This window comes from Phacochoerus africanus, chromosome 15 (genome assembly GCF_016906955.1).
Source record: "Phacochoerus africanus isolate WHEZ1 chromosome 15, ROS_Pafr_v1, whole genome shotgun sequence".
Lineage (NCBI taxonomy): Eukaryota > Metazoa > Chordata > Mammalia > Artiodactyla > Suidae > Phacochoerus > Phacochoerus africanus.
The window spans coordinates 48928796-48944403 of record NC_062558.1 but is presented as its reverse complement, the minus strand read 5'-3'; the positions used below and the strand labels follow the sequence as shown (position 1 = coordinate 48944403).

The following is a 15608-nucleotide window of genomic DNA, read 5'->3' as shown; positions in this document are numbered from 1 at the left end:
GGCCGGGGATCAAATCTGAGCCACATCTGTGGCAAAACTGGATCCTTAACCCCTGGCGCCACAGTGGGAACTCATAGATTTTTCAATAAGATGACTCCCTCCCTGGAATCTCTTCCGCAGGCACAGGGCACAGTGTGCAGGCAGCCAGGCCTACTAATCTTCTTCACAACATTTTGCTTGAAAGTCTGACTGGCTCTGAGCACTGTCTTTTGCCAAGTGAGTCCAATATGTGGTGCTGTTAGGGTCCTCCATCCCAAACAGGGCATTTGACATAAATATTGTTTATACCCAAGAATGAGTGCCATTGGGGCGGTTTAAAAATGAGACACATTTATATTCTTTTATCTGAAAAACTGTCCACTCTACATCATCCTTTTGTTTAGACGTTCACTTTAACCAAATACAAACAAACAAACACAGACAGACCTCACCAAAAATTACCTTAAGATCACACCTTAAAAATCACTGATCCGAGGAGTAAGATGGTTGAATAGAAGGACTGGAGCTCAACTTCTCTCCTAAAAACAACAAAATTTACAACCAAATACCGAGCAATCTTCAACCAAATGGACCGGGAACTTTCAAAAAGAGATCCTACTCCAGAAGACAAAGAGGAGGCCACATCAAGAGGTGGGAGGGGCGATTATGTGATACAAGCAAGCCCATACCTCCCGGGTGGGAAGCCCCACAGACTGCAAACTAACTGGTTCCCAGAGACTCACCTACAGGAGTGAGAGTTCTGAGCCCCACATCAAACCCCCACGCGTGAGGATCTGGCACTGGGAGAGAGAGCCCCCGGAGCATCTGGCATTGAAGGCCAGTGGGGCTTGTGCACAGGAGCTGCACGGGACTGGGGGAAACGGAGACCCCATTCTTAGAAGGCGCACACAGATTTTCACGTTCACTGGGTCCCAGGGCAAAGCAAAGTCTCCATAGGAATGTGGGTCAACCCTGACCGCAGTTCTTGGAGGACCTCCTGGGAAAACAGGGGTGAATGTGTCTTGTTGTGGGGGAAGGACATTGGAAGCAAAGCTCTCTGGAATGTTCAGCTGCGTGCCTCTCTCTGGAAGTGGCCATTTGGGGAAAATCTGGCCCCACCCATCAGCACTGAGAAGCCCCAGGGCAACCAACAATCCAGGTGGGATCAGAGCCCACCCATCAGTGAACAGGCTGCCTAAAGACCCCCCCCCCCTCAGGCACACAGTGCCCCTAGTCTCCTCCAGAGACAAAGCCCCACCCACCAGAGGGATGGGAATCAGCTCCACCTGCCAGTGGGCAGGCATCAGTCCCTCCCATCAGGCAGCCCACAGCAATGGATGCAGAAAAAGCCTTTGACAAAATCCAACACCCATTTCTGATAAAAACCCTTCAGAAAGTGGGCATAGAGGGAACCTACCTCAACATGATAAAGGCCATATACCACAAACCCACAGCGAACATCATTCTCAATGGTGAAAAGCTGAAAGAATTCCCACTGAGATCAGTTACAAGACAAGAATGTCCGCTCTCGCCACGACTCTTCAACATAGTTTTGGAAGTCCTAGCCACAGCAATCAGAGAAGTAAAAGAAATAAAAGGAATCCAAATTGGACAGGAAGAAGTAAAAGTGTCACTATTTGCAGATGACTTGATACTATACCTAGAGAATCCTAAAGACTCCACCAGAACACTGTTAGAGCTCATCCATGAATTGGGCAAAGTCACAGGATACAAAATTAAGACGCAGGGATCAATGGCATTTCTATAGACTAGCAATGAAAGCTCAGAAAGAGAAATTAGGGAAGCAATCCCGTTTACCATCACATCCAAAAGAATAAAATACCTAGGAGTAAACCTACCTAAAGAGACAAAAGATCTGTACTCTGAAAACTTTAAGACACTGATGAAAGAAATCAAAGATGACACAAAGAGATGGAAAGACATACCATGCTCTTGGATTGGATGAGTCAGTGGTATCAAAATGACCATACTACCCAAGGCAATCTACAGATTCTATCAAATACCAAGGACGTTTTTCACAGAACTCGAACAAAATATGTTAAAGTTTGTTTGGAAGCACAAAAGACCCAGACTAGCCAAAGACATCCTGAAAAAGAAAAATGGAGCTGGAGGAATCAGGCTCCCTGACTTCAGACGATACTACAAAGCAACAGTCATCAAAAGCATATGGTACTGGTGCAAAGATAGAAATATAGATGCGTGGAACAGGATAGAAAGCCCAGAATTAAACCCACGCACCTACGGCCAACTGATCTATGAGAACGGAGGCAAGAATATACATTCAATGGAGAAAAGACAGTCTGTTCAGTAAATGGTGCTGGGAAAACTGGACAGCCACATGGAAAAGAATGAAATTAGAACACTCCCTAACACCATACACAAAAGTAAACTCCAAAAGACCTAGATATAAGACCAGACACTATAAAACACTTAGAGGAAAACATAGGCCAAATGCTCTCTGACATAAACGACAGCAACATCTTCTCAGATCCACCTCTTAGAGTGATGTCAGTAAAAGCAAAAATAAACAACTTAATCAAACTTAAAAGTTTCTGCACAGCCAAGGAAGCCCTAAACAAAATGAAAAGACAACCCACAGAATGGGAGAACATCTTTGCAAATGGATCGACTGACAAGGGGTTAATCTCCAAAATTTATGAACACCTCCTACCGCTCCATACCAAAAAACAACCATCCCCATCAAAAAATGGGCAGAAGATCTAAACAGACAGTTCTCCAAAGAAGACATACACATGGCGAAAAAACGCATGAAAAGATGTTCAACATCACTCATTATTAGAGAAATGCACATCAAAACCACTCTGAGGTACCACCTTACACCTGCCAGAAAGGCCATCATCAAAAAGTCCACAAACAATAAGTGCGAAGAGGGTGTGGAGAAAGAGGAACCCTGTTACGCTGTTGGTGGGATTGTAACTTGGTGCAACCACTGTGGAAAGCAGTATGGAGATGCCTCAGAAATCTCAAAATAGAACTATCATTTGATCCAGCAACCCCACTCCTGGGCATCTATCCAGAGGAAAGCATGACTTGCAAAGACACATGCACTCCGATGTTCGTTGCAGCACTCTTTTCAATAGCCAAGACATGGAAACAGCCCAAATGTCCATCGACAGAGGAGTGGATCCAGAAGATGTGGTCCATGTACACAGTGGAATATTACTCGGCCGTTAAAAGGAATGAAGTGCCGGTGTTTTTAGCAACATGGATGGACCTAGAAGTTATCATGCTAAGTGAAGTCAGTCAGACAATGAGACACCGACATGGGATGCTATCACTGACATGTGGAGTCTGAAAAAAGGACAGAATGAACCTCTTTGCCGAACAGACACTGACTCACAGACTTTGAAAAACTTATGCTTTCCAAAGGAGACGGTTCGGTGGTTGGGGGGATGCGCTGGGGTTGTGGGATGGAAATCCTATAAAACTGGTTTGTGGTGATCATTGTACACCTATAAATGTAATACATTCATTGAGTAATAACAAAAAATAAAATAAATTAAAAAAAATCACTGATCCCAGGGAGCTCCCTGGTGGCTCAGCAGTTTAAGGATCTGGCATTGTCACTGGTGTGATGAGGTTTCAATCCCTGGCCCACCCGGTCATAGACCAAGAAATAAACAACAAAAATAAAAGTCATTGGTTTCATTTACCAGAAGAAACAAACCCGGACATTTTTATATGACTCTAAAAACTGTGAAATTATATGCAGCCTACATGTAAGTGAATTTACTTCGGGAGTGTTTGGGTGGAAAAGAACAATCTGATTGCAGTTTGTCCCTCTCTGAGGTTCCATGTTTCAGAATGTGGTGTTTGAGTGCATCATGGGAAAAGAAATTTCAAACAAAACCTTGATGAAACCTATGCTTTCCTAGAGGAATACAGTTTTGCAAAATCCTGTCAAAGATAAGAAGTTAGGAGTTCCTGGAGTTCCCGTCGTGGCGCAGTGGTTAACGAATCCGACTAGGAACCATGAGGTTGCGGGTTCGATCCCTGCCCTTGCTCACTGGGTTAACGATCCAGCGTTGCCGTGAGCTGTGGTGTAGGTCGCAGACGCGGCTGGGATCCCGCGTTGCTGTGGCTCTGGCATAGGCTGGCAGCTATAGCTCCGATTGGACCCCTAGCCTGGGAACCTCCATGTGCCAAGGGAGCGGCCCAGGAAATGGCAGAAAGGCAAAAAAAAAAAAAGGAGTTAGGAGTTCCTGTTGTCAGCGAACATGATCCCGACTACTGTCCCCGAGAATGTGGGTACAATCCCTGGCCTCACTCAGTGGGTTAGGGATCCAGAGTTGCCTTGAGCTGTGGTGTAGGTCGCAGACAGGGCTCTGATTAGCCTCCTAGCCTGAGAACTTCCATATACCCCAGGGCTGGTCCTAAAATAAGACAGAAAGACAAATACATATATAGATATATAGATATATATACATACACATACATACATATACAGTAAGACATTAATGGCTGTAGAAAAAGTAAATACCACAGTGTTGCCCTAAATACTAAATAAAAAAGGCAAAAAATAGAAAAAGTAGAGAACTTTACCATGAAACCACTTAACAGAAAAATCACAACATGCCAATCGTCTGAATGAGAATTCCCACACACAAACACCCCTCCAACCCCAGTGCTGCCCCACCTCATTTTTTTTTCTTTTTTTGGCCACCGCTGGGCATGTGGACTTCCCAGGCAAGGGATCAGATCCCAGCCATAGTGGCAAATAAGTCGCAACTTTCAGCAACAGAACTATGTTAACCCACAGTGCGGGAGGGGCATCAAAACTGTCCCAGGGCTCCCAAGACTCTGATGAATCCCATTGTCCCTCAGTGGGAACTCCTGAATGACAATTTCTAACCACCCCCCAATTTGTTTTCTTTCTTTCTTTCTTTCTTTTTTTTTTTTTTTGGCGGGCGGTGGGGGGGTGTCTTTTAGGGCTGCATGTGGCCATAAGAAAGTTCCCAGGCTAGGGGTCGAATCAGAGCTGTAGCTGGCAGCCCACACCACAGCCATAACAACTCGGGATCTAAGTCACATCTGTGACCTACGCCACAGTTCCCTGCAACCCTGGATCCTTAACCCACTGAGCAAGGCCAGGGATTGAACCAGCAAAGCAACCTCATGGCTACTACTCGGGTTCCTTACCACTGAGCCAAGTCAGGAACTCCTCTACCAAATTTTCTAAGATCTCCTGGGTCCACCTGCCCCGTGGAGGAGAAGCTAGTCATGCAAATGAGTTCCCTCCCCCCAAGGGTCCATTCTTGTTCCTGGGATGAGGCCCCTGGAGAGTGATGCTCTGAGGCTGCCTCCTGTGTGGGCCCTGCATTGAAGTACCTTCGATGGGAAAATACCCAAGCCTGAAAGCAGGAGTCGCTTCCAGGAGCCACAGCTTCAGATTCCCCATCAAGTCAGTGATCTGAGGCCCAAGCCTCAGGTTTGCAGTCAGGGGAGAGTATTCCCATCCCTGAGCACCCTCTGCTCACAGCGCCCAGAACTGCCCTGGGGCAAACATGAGATTAAACCCACCTGGTTCTGGAGTTCTCATCGTGGTTCAGTGGTAATGAACCCAAGTATCCATGAGGACATGGGTTCAATCTCCGGCCTCGTTTAGTGGGTTAAGGATCCAGCGTTGCTGTGAGCTGTGGCGTAGCTCCCAGACTTGGCTCTGATCCTGCATTGCTGTGGTTGGATGTGGGCTGGAGGCTACAACTCAGATTCGACCCTTAGCCTGGGAACCTCCATATACCAAGGGTGTGGCCCTAAAAAGCAAAAGAAAAAAAAAAAAGAAAGTTAAGCAAAAGAAGCTGTTCAAATCCAGTTTCAAGGATTGTGCAAATGTCTAGAATGTGGCCCTGACAGCTGAGACATAATTTGTTAGTATCCACAGTCCCTTGGTGTTTCCTGGCAGGAGACCATAGGCTCCGATTGTCCCCAGAAGTCCTGAGGATTGATCTGCATCCACTGGGCGCATCCCCCCTGAGTTGCGTGTCTCCCAGCGTGCATTGCACACCCGGGCCTGTTGTGCCCTTTGGGGGAGAAGCCGTGGCTGCTACACAATGTCTCCTCCTTGCCACGGAGGCACAACCTCCAGAGGGTCAGTTGAGGGAGACGCTGGGTTTCAGAGCCAGGTGGGCGACCTTGACTAAATGATCGCTTCTTGACACAACCCAATTATATGGACATAAGCACACGCATATGGATGTACATAGAATATCTAAATACAGATATGTACTTACACACATGTGAGTGTAATCCTAACATAACTCTGCAAATATTGCTCCTCCGTCACGTTTTGAATGACCTCACCATGAGAGTTTTCTAATATCATTTTCTATAGAGAGGAAAGGAAATAACCCCAAATTTTATCTTTATGCTTCTCCTCGCAGTCCTAGCCTGTGCTGGAGGTCTCAGGGGACATCCCAGAAGTGACACAGCCCCAGCTCTGTCCTCGAGTCCTGCCCCCAGGTGAGTCTGCACAGCAGTGCTGCCAGGATGTCCAGAGCCACTTCGAAATAAGAAAATGTCCTCTGGTAGCTCAGACATGTCTCTAGAGAGTGAGGATTGGGACATTCCTCCTGACTTCTAATCAGAAGTTGAAATCGAGTGACAGTTTTCTCCCATGGCTTCAGATGTTGAATCTGTTCCTGAGGATTCGGAAGTTCTGAGTGTTCCTGGGGGAGTGATTGCGTCCTGGGATGTTAAGGTGATTGGGCTGACCTGTACAGGGCAATTCTCAGGGTGGTTTTGTAGCAATTGGGGTGGAGGTTACACCTCTGGAACATGGATGTCCTTACATTGTTGGGGGGCATTTGTTGATCCCAGATTCACACACGCCAAACCAAGGTTCTGACCCAGTAGCTCGAGTTTGGGAAATTGGGTTTCCAGCAAGCTCCCGCTAGTGCTTCCGTTCCGATGCTACAAGAATACGAATGTATCTGTGCCGTCTAATGAATGGTGGGGGTATATGCATCAGTGCTGTTTGAACACAGAGTCTTGCTGGTAGGGATGATAGGGATGGCGTAGGCAGAGGTAGCTGTAGAAGTCCCAATAAAGGATCAAGATGGAGAGGAAATCTAGGGGCTTTGAGAATCCCCTGTACGTTAATAAATTGCTCAAAAAAGCCATCAGGGAGTTCCCATCGTGGCACAGCGGAAAGGAATCCGACTAGGAACCATGAGGTTGGGGGTTTGATCCCTGGCCTTGCTCATGGGTTAAGGATCCGGTGTTGCCGTGAGCTGTGGTGTAGGTCAGAGACGTGGCTCGGATTTGGTATGGCTGTGGCTGTGGCTTAGGCCGGCGACTACAGGTCTGATTCGACCCCTAGCCTGGGAACCTCCATGTGAGGCAGGTGTGGACCTAACAAAAAAAAAAAAAAGAAAGAAAGAAAGAAAGAAGAAAGAAAAAAGCCATCAGAACATGGCAGGCTTGCTTGACTAGTAGAGGCTCCAGAATTGCCTCAGGTCTTTGCGGGGGATGGGATAAGGCCTGCATTCAGGTTCAGACCAAGGGCAGGAGATCAAGGACCTCTCTTCTGCTGATTGGAATACACACCTTACTGGATACTAAAGAGGAGCTATGGCTTCAACACAGCGGGAGAGGTGGTCTTTTCCAACCCCCACTCTCCCTGAATGATAAACTATAGCCCACCGGACCCTCAGGGCAGAGCTTCCCTGCCTGCCGGCTTGCACCTCTCCCAAGGGTCCTATCTTAATAAACCTATTTCTTACCCATCACTTTGTCTCTTGACAAATTCCTTCTGCGTGGAGGCATGAAGAACCTGAACCTCAGGGAGCCCAGACACAGGGTGAGGGATTCTAACTTAAAACCATGGGCTTAAGTCATTATCTGGGTTTAGGCTGGGTTTGAGTCCCAACACGTGGGTTCAAGTCCCAGTTTGTGTTCTGGCTGGTGTCAGGCCATTAATGCTGGCAGATTCAGTAGTGGAGGGGACACTGAGGCTCGCTGTTGGTTGATGAAAGTGGGAGCCGAGTCTGAGAGGAGTCCCCTTGGAGAGGTGGCCACACCCCCGAGGAGACTGGAGGAGGCCGTTGGCCATGAACCCCTGGACAGGAGGATGGGGCCGGAGCCTCCCTCGCCCTGGTGGTGCTGAGCGTCCCCACCCTCCCTCTGCCTCTCCTGCCTCTAAGGGCTGAGCCCTCTGAGCACAGGAGGAGGTTTGGGTCCCACTTCCCCATGGGTTTACATCACTGTGGCATTAGTACTACTTTTATACAGAGCACAGAAATAGTCGGCCTCGTCCTCAGCCTGGGCCCCCGTGATGGTGAGGGCGGCTTTGTTCCCAGAGATGGCTCCAGAGAAGCGACTGGGGACCCCAGTCGGGCGGCTGTTTGTTTGGTAGATCAGCTGTCGGGGAGGCTGGCCTGGTGTCTGCTGGAACCAGCTGGGGTAGTTACTAGTAGTGACTGACCCAGAGCTAAAGGCACAGGTGAGTGTGACGGTCCCTCCAGGAGACACTGACATCGCCGGCTCCTGGATCACAGTCTGAGAATCCACCCCTAAAACGACAGGAGAGAGACAGGGATTGTTATGGAGACAAGGTCCTGAGAGTGGCCCGCAGGTGCCCCCCAAGGATGCAGAGCCCCGGCCCCTGACCTGAGCCGACAGCGAGGAGCCCGATCAGAAGCACCGTCCAGGCCATGGTGGGGACACTCCTGGGACGCGGCCTCCTCAGCCTCCTGGGCTGGATGGTGGGGCCCTCGGGCCTTTTGATGCCTCCCAGAGCCATGAGTGGGGGCAGGGCCTTCATGCAAATCAGCTTCCTGCCAGTCCCTGCCCAGTGTCACCTGATGTTCCCTGGGGGAGGTCTTGAAGGGGGCAGATGCAAGGACATCCCACAGACCCAGGACAGCACAGGGATGAGACACTGAGGGATAGGGGGTGACATCCTTCTCCCAACGTGCTGCCCTGACTCCTGTGAGCTCAGTCCTCAGTCCCTTCCCTGGAGCCTGAGGGCAGAAGGAGGAGCTGGGCTGTCCTCTCCTCCTGGCCCAGGAATGGAGCTCATGCCACCCTCCCCCATCCCTGGGCTGTTTCCTGCTTCCTCAGTGAAGGGCCTGCTGGTCTTCTCAGTGGGAGCTCCGCCTCCCTCCCCCTCAGCACTGGGTCCCCTGGGACATCCCCAGCCCCCGTCTTGGCAAAGGGGACAGGAGGTTCCCTGACTCAGCGCTGGCCACTGTCACAGGAGGTGGGAGAAGTGGGGGTGGGGGGCTAACAAGTCAAGTGCATGGCAGGTCTGGATGACAGCCTCCTCTGTCTAAGAAGCATTTCTTATGGAGGAACAAGAATTTTTGTATAGTTTCATTTTCTTGAATGACAAACTGAATTTACAATCTATGCATATGAACCTATATATTAAGTATTTTTAAGGAAAAACCTACACATTACAATGGCCGAGCCGTGAACATGCGATCCTTGCCCCTGGAAGGAGGGTTCGACGGTGTTAGAAAGGAAGGACAGTGCTGATACCCCCAGACCCACACCCTGTCACCTCCCCACAGGACACCCGGGTTCAGTGAGTGAGGAGGTGAAGGAGGAATCCAGGTCCTGCGGGGGAGCTCAGAGCCTGCTTGTGAGGCCCAAGGGTTGGTGTGGAGACAGTGCCTGCCCAGGGTCCCTCATCCTCTGTCCAGGTAGCATGCGGGTCACCATCCTCGAGGACATTCACCTCTGCTGTGTGATTGTCCCCCTGATGTTGCCTGAACAGCAGGGCTGGGCAGTGACTGGGTGACAGTGGAGGAGGATGTCAGAGGCACGTGTGTTCCTCAGAGCCGAGGGCTTGTGGGGCTCCTGGGGGCCCAGGGGCAGGACAGTCACACCTGAGTGAGGACACAGCTGCTCACTAAGGCCAGAGCCAGTGGAGTGTGTCCTCAGACTGCCTGGCCCAGGACCCTGAGCTCTCAAGACAGTCCCCCAGCGCCCCCTGCTGGGCTCAGACCCACCTCACAGCCCCAGCCTCCTGGAAGGGCTTTGTGGCATTGCCAGTGGATCTTTCTGATGTCACCAGCCCAGGGCAGTAGAATGAGGCCCCTCCAGGCAGTGTGGGCTGAAACATTCCTTTCCCAGGTCCCTCATGACCACTGCCAGGTAAATGGAAGGCTGGGTATGTGATAGTTCAGGATTCCCTGGTGTGTGAATTGGCTTCCCCTTTGCTCCTGGGCTCAATACCAGGAATGTAACCACCTTGAGCCACGTTTAAAGCTGGAAGGTATCCAGAGTCCCCAGTGCTGTCCCAGCAAGTACTGCTTCTCCCTGGAGAAGCTTCCAGGATGTTTTGTGTGGTTGCCCTGTTTTGTGTTGTGTTTATTACTCAATCAGTTTTATTAACATTGATAGTTATGCAATGATTACCACAACCAAATTTTATAGCATTTCCCTCCCAAACCCTCAGTGCATCCCCCCACCCCCCAGTGGTTGCCATGTTTTAAGGGCCTCCTGTTCGGTTCATCACGTCTTCACTCTACCTGTCTTCACTGTTTATTTATTTAGGTCTTTTTAGGGCCCCACCCGTGGCATACGAAAGTTCCCAGGCCAGGGGTCGAATCAGAGTTGCAGCTGCTGGCCTACACCACAGCCACAGCAATGCCAGATCCAAGCTGCGTCTGCAAAATACACCACAGCCCACGGCCATGCCGGATCCTTAACCCACTGAGCGAGGCCAGGGATGGAACCCGCAACCTCATGGTTACTAGTCAGAGTCATTTCTGCTGAGCCAATGGGAAGTCCACATCTTCACTCTTATGTCTGAGTTTGCCTTGAGAATATGACGCTGTCACGAGAAAACCTCTCCCATCCTTCATGGCTTCAGGGGTTCGCATGCACTCTTTTTTGCGGATTCTTTCCTTTGGGCTCTGACTTGGGCTAGTTTTGCAATTTTTTCAATACAGAGATTGACACCTAAAGACTATCACACTAAATGTACCCTTCATGTTGCTAAAGGTTCTTTCTCATTTCTGGCCTAAGAAACACCCACTCCCTCTCTCTCCATCCACACTGGCATCAAGCAAGTTCATTTCTGAAGAATTCCATGAAGTTCGTGGGGGGTGGATTTAAAAGGTGGAGTTCGAAGTACCTCACAGTCTATGGAACATCACCCCAAACAAAGGACCAGAGAGGGGAACGTGGGAAAGGCCATGGGGTGAACGTGGAGAAAGTGCGTGCGTGGCGGGGCCTCCATGAGCCTTGGAGATGAGGCCGTTAATGACTCAGCTGGACAGGAGGAGCTGCTCAGAGTTGAAGCTGAAGAGAAAGGGAGACACCCAGCATCCTGGAGGTGTCAGGGTCCAGGGCGGGAGCACGAAGCCTGGACCAAGAGAGGGACACGCAGGGGGTGGCAGAGGCCCCCGGGTCTCTCAGGGCACAGAGGCTGGACCTCGGCTTCCTTGTCATCGTAGCCAGGACCCGCGAGGGCTGGTTTGTACCTGGGCACAGAGGGATTCTGTCTGCCGTGGGAGACCAGTCAGGAAAGGAGACGTGTTCATGGACCCCATAAAGGTGGCCCAGGAGGAGAGCATGTGACACTGTTTGGAACCAACAGCCCGAGTGCCAGCAGAGGCCAAAGCTGAGCTGGCGATGGTCACAGGCAGGGATACTTTTATAAATTTTTAAATTTATTTTTATTATTATCTGTTTTATTTTTTCGTATGTTTTATTCATACTTTTATCTCTTAATATATTTATATTATATATCACAGACATTGGTATATTTCATAATAGATTTACATTTATAACCTATTTATTTTTTATATGATCTTTTATTTTTTATTTGATGTATTTTTGTTTATATTTATCTGAGCCTTCTGAAAAATTCGATGCCTTTTACTAGGCAGACTCATTCTGACGTGTAGGTAATGAAGTAAAATTAATACACATGTGAATCATTTTAAATTATTAAAGTTTCAATAATAAGGCTCTGACAGGCTGAGATTCTTCTCTCATGTCCCCATCTGCCTGTGTCACTGTGAAGAGCACAGTGAGAAGCCAGTTGAGACAGTCCCAGTCAGCCTTCATCCTCGGGCTGCAGCCCAGAGATGAGCAGAAGCCCCGCATGGGCCGAGGCATCTTTGTCCCCAGAGAAGCAGCTAGGGGACCCCCGAGCCCTGGTCCTTACTAGAGGCAAAGTGGAACCTCAGGAGGTACCAGGGAGGGCTCCCAGGCTTCCGCTGGTACCAGGATATGTGGTAGCTGCCAACACTGGAGCCACTGCTCAGGGTGCAGGGGAGCCTGGCTGATGGTCCAGGAGAGGCAGAGAGGGAGGGCGGCTGCGTCAGCACAGCCTGGGAGAGGGCCCCTGCAGACACAGACACAAGGGGGACACGGGGCAGGAGCTGCGGCAAAGACGCCAAGACTCTGAGCCCCAAGGGCTGACATAGGCTGGGCACTGGCCCCTGGGCCCCCAGGCCTGTCCCTACCTGTGCAGTGACAGAGGCGCACGAGCAGCAGAGGAGTCCAGGCCACAGTGCTCCCATCCCCTGGTGCCCACAGAGGGGCTGGGCTGCCCACGGCCTCCTTTTCTTGCCCAGCCTCTGCCAGGGGAGGGGCTTCCCATGCCAGTGGGGGTCCAGCCAGGGACCTCCCCGGTCTCCCTGGTCCCTGGTGCTGGGGCTCAGCTCGCAGCCCAGACCTGGGGTCTTGAGGGAGGCCTCGCTTTGGGAGCCCCTGGGAGGAAGCACCTGCTGACACCACGCAAGTCCCTGCTCAGGGGACTCTGGCAGCCAGAGAGGACCTGCTCCTGAATGCCCACGAGGGAGCACAGGCCCCACCCTCAGGCTCAGGTCTTGGGGGCAAGGGTCCTCCCTGGGGAGCCCTGCAGAGGCCCAGGAGGCAGTTCCATAGCGCCCCCTAGGGGAACCTGTGAGAAAAGAAAAATAAATCTTATAGATAACCTCTAGAAAAAAGAGAGATAAAATGCGTAATTTTCTAGGTAGATATAACATTGAATCTGTTGTAAACAGTGAACAGTCAGATTTCTTATGAAAAATAAAAAATGTTTATTGTATTATTCCACAGAAACTTGTATTGTGTACGTTTTCACTGAAATATCTAATAATGCTTCAGTGATCACATGGTCTTGTATTCTTGCTTGTGTTTTTTTTGGTTTGCTTTTCTACAAAACATTGAAAGGAATTTAAAATATCCTAGTTCAGGAGGTCCCATCGTGCCTCAGCAGTAGTGAACCTGACTAGTCTCCATGAGGGCATGGATTCAACTTGGCCTCACTCGGTGTGTTAAAAATCCGGCAATGCTGGCCCTAGGAAAAAAGTCAAAAAGCCAAAAAAAAAAAAAAAAAATCTTTCAATGCCATGACCTGTGGTTCAAGTCACAGACGTGGCTCAGATACTGTATTGCTTTGGCTGTGGCTGTGGTCGGCAGCTACAGCTCCAATTCGAACCCTAGCCTGGGAACTTCAATGGGTCATAGATGCAGCTTTCAAAGACCAAAAAATATAACAATAAAATAAAATAAGATATCCTAGTTCCTTGAAAGTCTTGTAATATACCTGGTAAATAAAATTCATATGTGGAATATTACAAGCCACTATCATTGAATATTCTTCCAAAGAGTCTACATAAATTTTAACAAATTCAAATACTAGATGAATTATTGGCACTGTTACCAAAAGTCATTTATTCTGATATACAGGTTTTAGTTGATATTAAGTAAATGAAAATGATAAATTTAGCACCACAAATAACAAAGCCTCCTAAGAACAGACACAGCCGGTCGCGTGGGTAATGGGCTAATGCTCACATTCCCACCCCTAACTGCACAGGTTACACGGGGGCCCCTGCCCACAGGCTGGGCTGGTCCTCTGGGCAGACTCTCCCAGGAGCCCTTCTCCTCCTTGGGGCTCATTCTGATACCCCGCCTTCTACCAGCCCCTCCCTGACCCAGACTAGGCCAAGAGTCCACAGGGGACAGGGAGGGGGGAACCCAGATCTGAGCCATGGGGGTGAGGGAGCCTGGCCAGGAGCTCCCGGGTGACCAGGCCTCAGGGAGGAGGGTCCACCTCAGTGAGGACAGTGTGCCCAGCTCCCTGCACCCTGGGGGCTCCCAGCCCCTGTCTGGCCCAGCACCCACTCTCAGGACTCTGCGGGCACCCCCTGCCGCCCACTGGCCCCCTCCTCCAGCCCCTGGCATGTCCCCAGCCCCCGTGCAGAGGGGTCCCTTGGACAGCAGTCCTGGCTCATGCTCCTCCCAGGAAAGCGGGGTCACAGGGCCTTTCTCGGTGCACCCTGGGGACTGGGCTGCTCTCGCACTGGGACTCTTGTCTCTGTGGAAACCAACCTTATTTCCAAAATGCCTATCTCCGTTCACCCTAGCCACAGCCATGGCAACACCAAATTGGAGCTGACTGTGCAACCTACACTGCATCTTCTGGCAACACCAGACCCTTAACCCACGGAGCATGGCCAGGAATCGAAACTGCATCCTCATGGACACTATGTCGGGATCTTTACGTGATGAGTCACATCACGAACTCCTAAAATTAGGATTTTGTGTTCATATTAGATTTGCTGGTCAATTAACTGTTTACTAAATTCACGAGACTATTTTCTTTTGTTTGCGAGCCTCCACTCATGCGAAAGAGAATATTCCCACTAAATCTTATTCTAATTATACCAATATATTGCTGATAGTGTAGGGAAAAGCAGAAATCAGAAGAAGTTTAAGGGAGTTCCCATCGTGGCTCAGTGGTTAACGCATCTGACTAGGAACCATGAGGTTGAGGGTTCGATCCCTGGCCTTGCTCATTGGGTTAAGGATCTGGCATTGCCTTGAGCTGTGGTGTAGGTTGCAGATGCGGCTCGGATCCTCTGTTGCTGTGGCTCTGGCGTAGGCTGGTGGCTACAGCTCCGATTAGACCCCTAGCCTGGGACCCACCACATGCCCTGGGAGCAGCCCTAAAAAAGGCAGAAAGAGAAAAAAAGAAAAAAAGAAGAAAAGGAAAAAGTTTAGGCTACATATATACCCTCTGTGTGTATATATATGTATATATATATATAGTTTCCTTATTGTTCTTTTATTTGTTTATTATTTTTATTGAAGTGTAGTTGATGTACAATATTGTGCCTATTCGTGCCGTTCAGCTAAGTGATAGTTATACATATATATATATATATATTCTTTTTTATGTTCTTTCCCATTATACTTTTGATGCTGGAATCCGGGTTCCCGTTCATGGCAGTCGAAGAATGACCTCTGAGAATACACAGGCAGCTAGAAAGCAAAGTCCTTCTTAAAGGAAAGCAAATAGCTCCCAGGGCTGCGAGGAGCAGGGAGAAGAGCCCCCGCTCCCTATTGTCCTGTAGGGCTTTTTATCTTTTAAAGGTGGGGAGGGTACCAACGTGGGGTCCAGAAAGATGTGGTTTTCTCCCACTGGCCTTGCTCAATTACCTGTATCAGTCCTTGTGCAATAGGGCTTTTAGGGTTGGAAATTTCCTGGAAGTTTTATGGGTTTTGTGCCCTTTTCTTTCCTTAGATTAAGTCACCATTCCTCCTGTTCCTTTTCTATCAGTTGAGGAGTGGGCTAGAGATTCGCATTTCCTACAGTAAACAAGGCCTGTGGGGATGTT

At 49.5% G+C, this 15608-nt stretch overlaps 1 protein-coding gene and 1 gene segment (V, D, J or C); one reads left to right on the top strand and one right to left on the bottom strand.

Annotated features, from left to right (window-relative positions):
• The window catches only part of LOC125116370 (solute carrier family 5 member 4), a 231698-nt gene that overhangs the window by 141626 nt on the left and 74464 nt on the right, over window positions 1-15608 (top strand). For 4 of the 7 annotated variants that reach the window (XM_047761549.1, XM_047761550.1, XM_047761548.1 and 1 more), the window contains one exon: window positions 6402-6480. The exons of the other annotated variants lie outside the window; for them this stretch is intronic. The gene's annotated coding sequence lies outside the window, so the exon portion shown is untranslated. The remainder of the gene's footprint in view (window positions 1-6401; window positions 6481-15608) is intronic. 7 annotated transcript variants of the gene reach the window in all.
• Window positions 8200-8797, bottom strand: LOC125116378 (immunoglobulin lambda variable 8-61-like). The segment is given in 2 exon segments: window positions 8200-8531; window positions 8629-8797. Coding segments are annotated over 2 exon segments (471 nt in total).